The 7294-nt window shown below is 57.3% G+C and overlaps 1 protein-coding gene across 1 annotated transcript in view; it reads right to left on the bottom strand.

Moving 5' to 3' along the window:
- Nucleotides 1–7294, bottom strand: part of HID1 (HID1 domain containing) — a 17664-nt gene that overhangs the window by 3747 nt on the left and 6623 nt on the right. The window contains exons 4-13 of the mRNA XM_015589611.2: nucleotides 6862–7004; nucleotides 6185–6291; nucleotides 5810–5926; nucleotides 3935–4157; nucleotides 3679–3735; nucleotides 2864–3004; nucleotides 2651–2741; nucleotides 2289–2440; nucleotides 2116–2194; nucleotides 605–769 (exon numbers count right to left, since the gene is read on the bottom strand). Coding sequence (XP_015445097.1) covers nucleotides 605–769; nucleotides 2116–2194; nucleotides 2289–2440; nucleotides 2651–2741; nucleotides 2864–3004; nucleotides 3679–3735; nucleotides 3935–4157; nucleotides 5810–5926; nucleotides 6185–6291; nucleotides 6862–7004 — 1275 coding nt within the window. The remainder of the gene's footprint in view (nucleotides 1–604; nucleotides 770–2115; nucleotides 2195–2288; nucleotides 2441–2650; nucleotides 2742–2863; nucleotides 3005–3678; nucleotides 3736–3934; nucleotides 4158–5809; nucleotides 5927–6184; nucleotides 6292–6861; nucleotides 7005–7294) is intronic.

The following is a 7294-nucleotide window of genomic DNA, read 5'->3' as shown; positions in this document are numbered from 1 at the left end:
GCATCTCACCCCAGGGCCTTTGCATATATTGTCCCTCCCTGCAATGCTTTTTGACACGCCCCCCACCCTCCAGTCATCCCTCATCATAAGTGCAAATTTTACTCATTTCGGAAATAATAACTGCTAATACCTAAGTCGCCAGGCACTGTGTGCTTTTTGTAGGTTATTTTACTTAATCCTTCCAACACTGTCTGAGACAGGGCCTCTTCATACCTTGCCATCAAGTGGCAAGGTGCTCATTTACACCAGGTAGCCTGGCACCTGTGACACCCCTCAGGGTCACACCACTCAGAACTTCTCTCTCATCAGATTAAGGTGACCTGTTTGGGCGACCACTCGGTTAAAGCCTCCCACCGTGCCTCCGTCCCCAGCTGTGGGCTCCACAGGGCAGGGAGCACTCTGCTTTGTCCCCCACCAGATCCCCTGCACCCAGCATGGGGCTTGGTACACAGTAGGTGCTCAATAGATGCACACTGGACAACCTGGTGGGCAGAGGGCTGTGCCCTCTCAGACACGAAAGTGCCCTTTCCACTGCCCGTCCTGGTTCTTGCCCCTGCCCCTCCCCGCCCCCTGTCCAGGCCAGGGGTTTGGGCAGTTGCCTCACCATCAAACTGGTACTGGATGATGTTGTTGAAGACCTCCAGGAGGAAGAAGACCAGGTGGTGGTTCTGGGCGGCAGAGAAGAGGAACCAGGTCGTGGAGAAGGCCTCCAGCAGGTGGAGCAGCTTGTTGGCAGCCACCATGGACAGGCTCTTGAGGTAGGGGGACACTGTGAGGGAAGGCTCGGCTTACTCCTGGGGTCCTACCGGCATCTCTGCACATCCTGGCCTGGCAGGACAAGATGCTCCCCAAGCCCTCCCTGCACCCTGCCCATGAACTCTCTGAAAAGACAGGAAGACCATACTCCAGAGGTCGAGCCACACTGTCCACGCCTTCTGCAGAGCCCCAGGGAATGGTTTAAGCTCCACCCTCATCTCTCCACCATGTGGACAGCTGTACTGTTTAAAAAACCAGTCACACACGCCATCTGACCTACACTTCTGAGAGGGAGGGGGGACACAGACGAAACCCATTTTACAGATGAGGAAACAGGCTCAGAGAGGTTCATAAACTTGGCCAAAGTTCCCCAGTTATAAAATGACTGGGCAGGGATACAAACTCAGGGTCTTTAGGTCTTTCTAGACTATCAAACTGATATTCTCCATATAATTAAATACATATTTTTTGCACAGCTCATGGGGGGTAATCAGAGGTGAAACGCTGAACATCGGTCTGCGTGCTTCCCTGTCTCATGCCTTTCTCGCTCACTAGGCTGGGGCAGAGACAATGGCTGTCTTGTTCACAAATGCATTTGCGGAGCTGGTCACGCTTAGCCTAGCGCTCCGTTAAAATCTGAGGGACAGAGCCAGCGAGTGAGCGCGTAAGAGAAGGCCCCAGAGCTCAGAGTCCAGCTAGAGGCCTCGAAAGACCGCCCTGCCCCTCCCCAACCACCCTGGTGTCCGAAGCAGACCACAGAGAAGTCAGTCCCTCCCCGCCCCCCCCCGCCCCTCCAGCTAGGACCATAGTCTCCAAAAGGCAGCCGTGCTGCGGTCATCCTGCCCCAGCCCACCACCACCCACCTTGCGGGGCTCAGCTCCCCAGCCCATTTGAGCCCCTTCTCCTCCCAGGCAGCGGGGCGCTTCACAGCACCCAACAGGCGTACTCCCCAAACCCGCACTGGCCGATAGAGTAGCCATGAGCTACATGGGGCCATTAAGCACTTGAGATGTAAATGGTCCTGACTGATATGTGCTTCATGTGTGAAACACACACAGATGAAGACTAGATGCAAAAAAGAATATAAAACATCTCGATAATTTTTTTATATTGGTTACATGCCAAGATGATGGTATTTAGGATATAGCTAATTAAGTAAAATATGTTACAAAATTATTGTTACTTGTTTCATTTTTGTATTTGTTTTGTTTAATGTGGCTACTAGAAAATTGAGTAGCACATAGGTGGCTGCCCTTATCAGACCTGACGGGTTTGAACCAGGGAGCAGGCGGCCGGTCAACCTGTGACCTAGCGCCACCTGGTGGTGAGCGCGGGGAAGGCGGGCTCTGGGCCCCTTACCGTTGACCACGATGGTGAGCAGGCAATCGAAGAGGGGCTGCAGCCGCTGGTGCCCGCTGGTGATGATCTTGTGGAATACCTTGCGGAGAGGCAGAGGGGCAGCCATGGGGTCCCCTCCACCTCCAGACTCAGCCAAGAGGACATCACCTCCATGCTCCCAGATGCCCCCTTACCACGATGAGCAGGTCCGCGTGGGTACCCGTGAAGACGGGGACATCCATGGGCACCCGCACTGAGTAGGGCTTGTTCAGCCGCACCCCGAAGTTCCGCTCCCCGCTCAGAAGCAGCAGGATGAAGACGCCAATGTGCATCAGGCCCACCCGAGCTGCGGCAGGTGGCACAGGAGGGTTACTACGCCAGGTGGGGAGAGGAGGCAGGGCGCCCAGGGCAGGGACCCATATGGAGGGCGGGACTGGAAAATGCCCTTCCTGAGAGTCAGGGCACCAGGCCTGAGCTCCTGGGAGGCGGGACCTGCCCCTCTTCAAGGAACGCCCCCATCCGATGCCCCCATCTGATGCCCCGCCCCCAGCCTTACACTGGTCTGCTCGGGCATCATTGAGGAAGTAGAGGATGGGGACGAGGATGTCCAGCACGTCGCTGCTCTTCAGCACAAAGAAGAGGAATTTCTAGGGGGCGAGGGGGAAGGAACAGGTAGGAGGGATCAGAAGAAGGGCCAGCTCTGCCCACTTTCTCCCCTTCCTGGGATTACCCCCCATCCCCGGGCTACCCAGAGTGGCTGCCCGCCCACCTTGTTGAAGTCACAGAGCTTCCAGAAGAGGACCAGCAGCTCCTGGTGGAACTGGATCTTCTTGGTGGAGTTAGGCAGGTAGGTCTGGAGCAGGGGGTTGGAGAGCAGCCGGGCGATGCCTTTGAGGATGAACTGGAAGTCCTGTGGGGAGAGCGGGTGCCTGTCCGGTCCAGCTCCCTGCAGCTCCCGGTTCTGGGGCCTAATGCCCCACAAATGCCTCCTCAGTGACCCCACCCTGAAAGCCCGAGGGGCCCAGATTCCAACATCATCAATAGCTGTCTTGGGGTGAGCGCCTCAGGGAGGTGCGTCCAGGGCTGGTCTGGAGGGGCCCTTCCCCTCCGCCGAGAGGGGTCACTCACTGAGCACCTGACACGCACTGGGCTGTGCTCTGTTAATCCCCACGGCAAGGCAGGGGAGCAGCTACTGCCCCCATTTTATGGCTGCAGAGGTTAGAGCTTTGGGAATCACAAGGTTACAAGACACACGAACTTGGGTGTCCTTGACCTTTAAGTCCATTGTCATTCCCCTCTCCCGACCTTTGAGAAACTGGACATCAGAGCCTCTTCCTCCTGGAAGCCTCCCCAGTTATCACCCAGTTGAGGCCATCAGCCCTTTTCCGTATCTCAAAACCCTCAGTCTTACTGTCACTAATTTGCCTTCGGTGGCTCACGTCCATGGGGACTATGGTTCCTGTATGTAGGGGTCAGGATTCCTGCAGCCCTGTCTCATGTGCCTCCCCCTCCCCGCTGCAAGGCAGTAACCACTGTGCGCTGGGCAGAGAGGACCCACCAGAGTGAGAGCAGGGCTCGACTCACCTCCTCGCGATGGATGCGGGACAGGTAGTTCACAAACAGGTTCTCGGGCCCTGGAGGCTGCCAAGGGTGGAGCTGGGGTGAGCGGGCGCCCCACCCTCTGCCCCTGCCCCAGGCCCAGGTGGCAGGAACGGCGGCACCGCCTTGACCTCAGAGAGCCCCAGACTCACCTCCAGGTGCCCACTGGGTACCCGGCGCCCAGCTCTGCTAGAGGGGGTGCCACCCACCCAGAGCCTGGCAGGGCCCCTCCTGTCCTTACATCAGCGTCATCCATGGCAGTGCCCGTTGTGGTGCCATCCACGGTGGGGCTGGCGCTGGTCGTGTGGTCATGGTCCAAAGTGACGATGAGCACCTGGACAGCCTCCTCCACCAGGGGTTCCCGGTAGTCAGAGAAGAGCAGGTGGTTGTAGGGGATCCCGTAGCCCACAGGGTCATAGGCACACACGGTGTTGAGGAGGGAGGTGAAGAGAGGCAGGGCGTGTCTGCGGCGGGAAAGGGGTGGCAAGGCTGCAGAGACGCCACCGGGCTGGCCCCCCGTCCACCCTCGCCGCGGGGGACCGTCAGCCGAGCTGCCCCTCCATTCAGCACACGTTTCAGAGCCAGCCCTGGGCTGGGGACCAGGGGGGCAGAACCAGGAGCCTGTGCCTTCCTGAGTAGAGGGACCCCTTCTTGTCCTTGCCTGCATCCGGGACCTGCGCCAGGCTGGGCCGAGGGTGGGAGGAATTCATTACCAAGAGTGGGATGGCTAGTCAGGAGGGGCTCTTTGTAGGAGACCGTGTCCATACCCCTTGGATTCTCCGCACCAGGGGCTGGAGCCCGTTCTTCTTTGATTATTTTTTACAGCAAAATTGAGGAAGGGACTGTACAACCTACGAGCTTGGACGAATATATAATGACATGCCCTTCAGATTTCTGAGGGGCAGCTACTCTCCTTAAAAATTTCAGGGAAGGGGCTGGAGGCCCACAGAGAGGCAGGCTGCCCCTCGGCGGGGCAGAGCACATGCTCGGTCACCCAGTTCCCTGGCCACAGAATGACTCCATTCTGAGATTCGTAAAATGTCAGAGTTCGAGCTCCTCATCTTACAGATGAGGAAACTGAGACCCAGAGAGGTTAGGTGAGTGACAAGGTGTGGCCATTTGCCTGATAAGGCTGCTGAGAAAGAAAACTCTGGCCAGCTTTTGACTGTGGCTGGTGGAGGGAGTCACCTGGGTTCCTTCCTCTTCTGTAAAAAAAAAAAAAAAAAGTTTGGGCTGGAGGCCAGAAAACCCGAAAGCTGAGGCCGGCCATGTGGGTGGGCCTCAGGGTCTGGAAGTAAGAGGGTGTTTTTTAAAAAAAAAAAAAAAAAGTTTGGGCTGAAGGCCAGAAAACCCGAAAGCTGAGGCCGGCCACGTGGGTGGGCCTCAGGGTCTGGAAGTAAGAGGGCGAACCAGGACGCTGAGAGGCACTAACTCTTGTGCTGCCAGCACAGCCCGGGCACAGCTGGAGTGCGTGTACCTGCTCCGAATACTCAATCCCGCCACGTGACACCTCCTTGTACCCATATGAGCTCCCACAGCCCATGAGCGCCCCTATTCAGGCCGGAGTTCCCCATCCTTCATTATGTCCCCTCCCCACCCACTGTCCAAACTGCACTGCCCAGTACAAGCCACATGTAGCTCCTGAGAGCTTAAAAAGCGGCTAGTCTGAATTGAAATGTGCTGTAAGTGTAAACTACACCCTGGTTTTGAAAACTAAGCATGAAGAGGGAATGTGAAACAGCTCCATAATTTTATATGTTCATTACATGTTAAATGCTAATATTTCAGATATATCAGGTTACACTGAACATGTTAAAATTAACTTCACCTGTCTCATTTTTACTTTTTTAATGTCGCTACTAGAAACGTTTAAATTGCCCATGTGGTTCGCATTATACTTCTACTAGATGGAGGATCCAGGCACAAGGACATTGGACAGCGCTGGCATAAGGCGTGACTGTTAAGTTACAAGTCATCACCACCAGGGGGCAGCACCCCCCATCGAATAAAGCCGGTAGGACGGGAGAGTCGCCTCAGCTCTAAGCTGCCTGAAACAAGGAGGAAGACAATGGAAAGCAAGGCCGGGGCGGGGGTCGAGGGGGTGGGGGGCCCTCACCTGTTCTCCGTGGAACAAAAGAACTGCACCCATGGGTTGGTGCTGCCACTGTCCGGAGATGGGGGCAGGTACATGGCCTCGGAGAAGCATGTCAGCAACAGCTTCAGCAGCTCCATCCTTGGGGAGGGGGTTTAATGGAGGGGCTTCAGTACCTGAGGACCCCAATTTAGGGGGGAGGGGTGCAGGCCCATCCTGCCCAGCCCCAGCTCAAGTTCATGAAAAGAAATGACCTCACTTTATCCCTGTGAGGCGGAAGTTGGGTCGGGAGTGGGCAGGGTCTCCTTGCAAGCCCCATGCGTGGTTCCCTCTCTGAGCTGTGCAGGGGCGGGTCTGGGGTCCAGCTACGCCACGGGCTCTGGGCCCGGGAAAGCTCACCGGTTCATGTCGTGGATGTAGTTGGGCTGGGGGGAGTGAGCGAAGCCCACGCCAGCCTCCCAGATGTATTCACAGCTATCTAGGGAGTGGACGTCTTCTGCTGAGTCCTGGGGACAGGGTCAGGGAGAGATCAGGCTGGGGTGGCCAGCCAAGTCCCCCGACATCCCTGGGGACAGAGTCCCTCATATTACCCAAAAGACAGACACTCAAAATGCCCCAGGTGCTAATGCACAACAGAAGAAATAAATGTTCTCAACCCCTTGAAACTCATTTCTTCAGTCTGGTTCTTTTACTTGCTCAGTCCATTTTGAGACAGGGAGAGAGAGATGGGGGTAGGGAGGGGAACAGAATTGGGTGCGTGGACGTGGGGGGCAGAGGACACTCAAGGTCGAATCCATGGGCCCAGGGGAAGTGAAAGAGCCAGGCCTCCTGCGTCCAAGCCCTACCCCACCCACCACCCAGGCAAAGACAATGGGAGCCTGTGCCCAGCCTCCCGGATGCAGGGGGCAGGGCCAGGCACCAGCTGGCTCCTCTCCAGCTGTGCCAGCCACCACCCCTCCCTGGGACCACGCGTGCCAGGCAGCCCAGTTCTTTTAGAGCAGCCCCTGCCCCTACAGCATCCTGTCCAAGGAGCAGAGCCCTCCCTAGCCCAGGGGTGGGGGTCGGGGCGCCCTCACCACAGAGCTCCTCCGGTGGCTCTGGACAGTGAAATCGGGGCAGAAGAGCAAGTCGGCGACGGCCAGGAGCAGGGACTCGGCCAGGGGCCGAGCGTTCTCATCATCATCCTCCCCCTGCTCGGGACACAGCACCCAGGGGCCACCTCAGTGGTAGCTGGCCAAGGAGAGGTAGCCCCAGGACTTGGGGGTGGGAGGACATGGTCTGGGCCCAGGCAGGCCCTGTGGGCAGCGATGAAGTAGCAGGAGAAGGCAAAGGAAGTGGACTCCCAATCACCCCAAACCTCCCAAGACAGAAGGGGACACAGTGGGGAGCCAGCCTGGGAGCAGCGAGGAAACCTCCCACTGACTGGGAGGGGACAGGCCACGTCCCCTAACCTCTGGAGCCTCAGCCCCCTCCCAGGTGCCTAGAGACAAACTCAGGGAGGGTAGGTGG

The sequence above is a fragment of the Pteropus alecto genome, unplaced genomic scaffold (assembly GCF_000325575.1).
Source record: "Pteropus alecto unplaced genomic scaffold, ASM32557v1 scaffold134, whole genome shotgun sequence".
NCBI classification, from domain to species: Eukaryota; Metazoa; Chordata; class Mammalia; order Chiroptera; family Pteropodidae; genus Pteropus; species Pteropus alecto.
The sequence above is the reverse complement of the archived record's forward strand: the minus strand, read 5'-3'. Positions and strand labels throughout refer to the sequence as shown.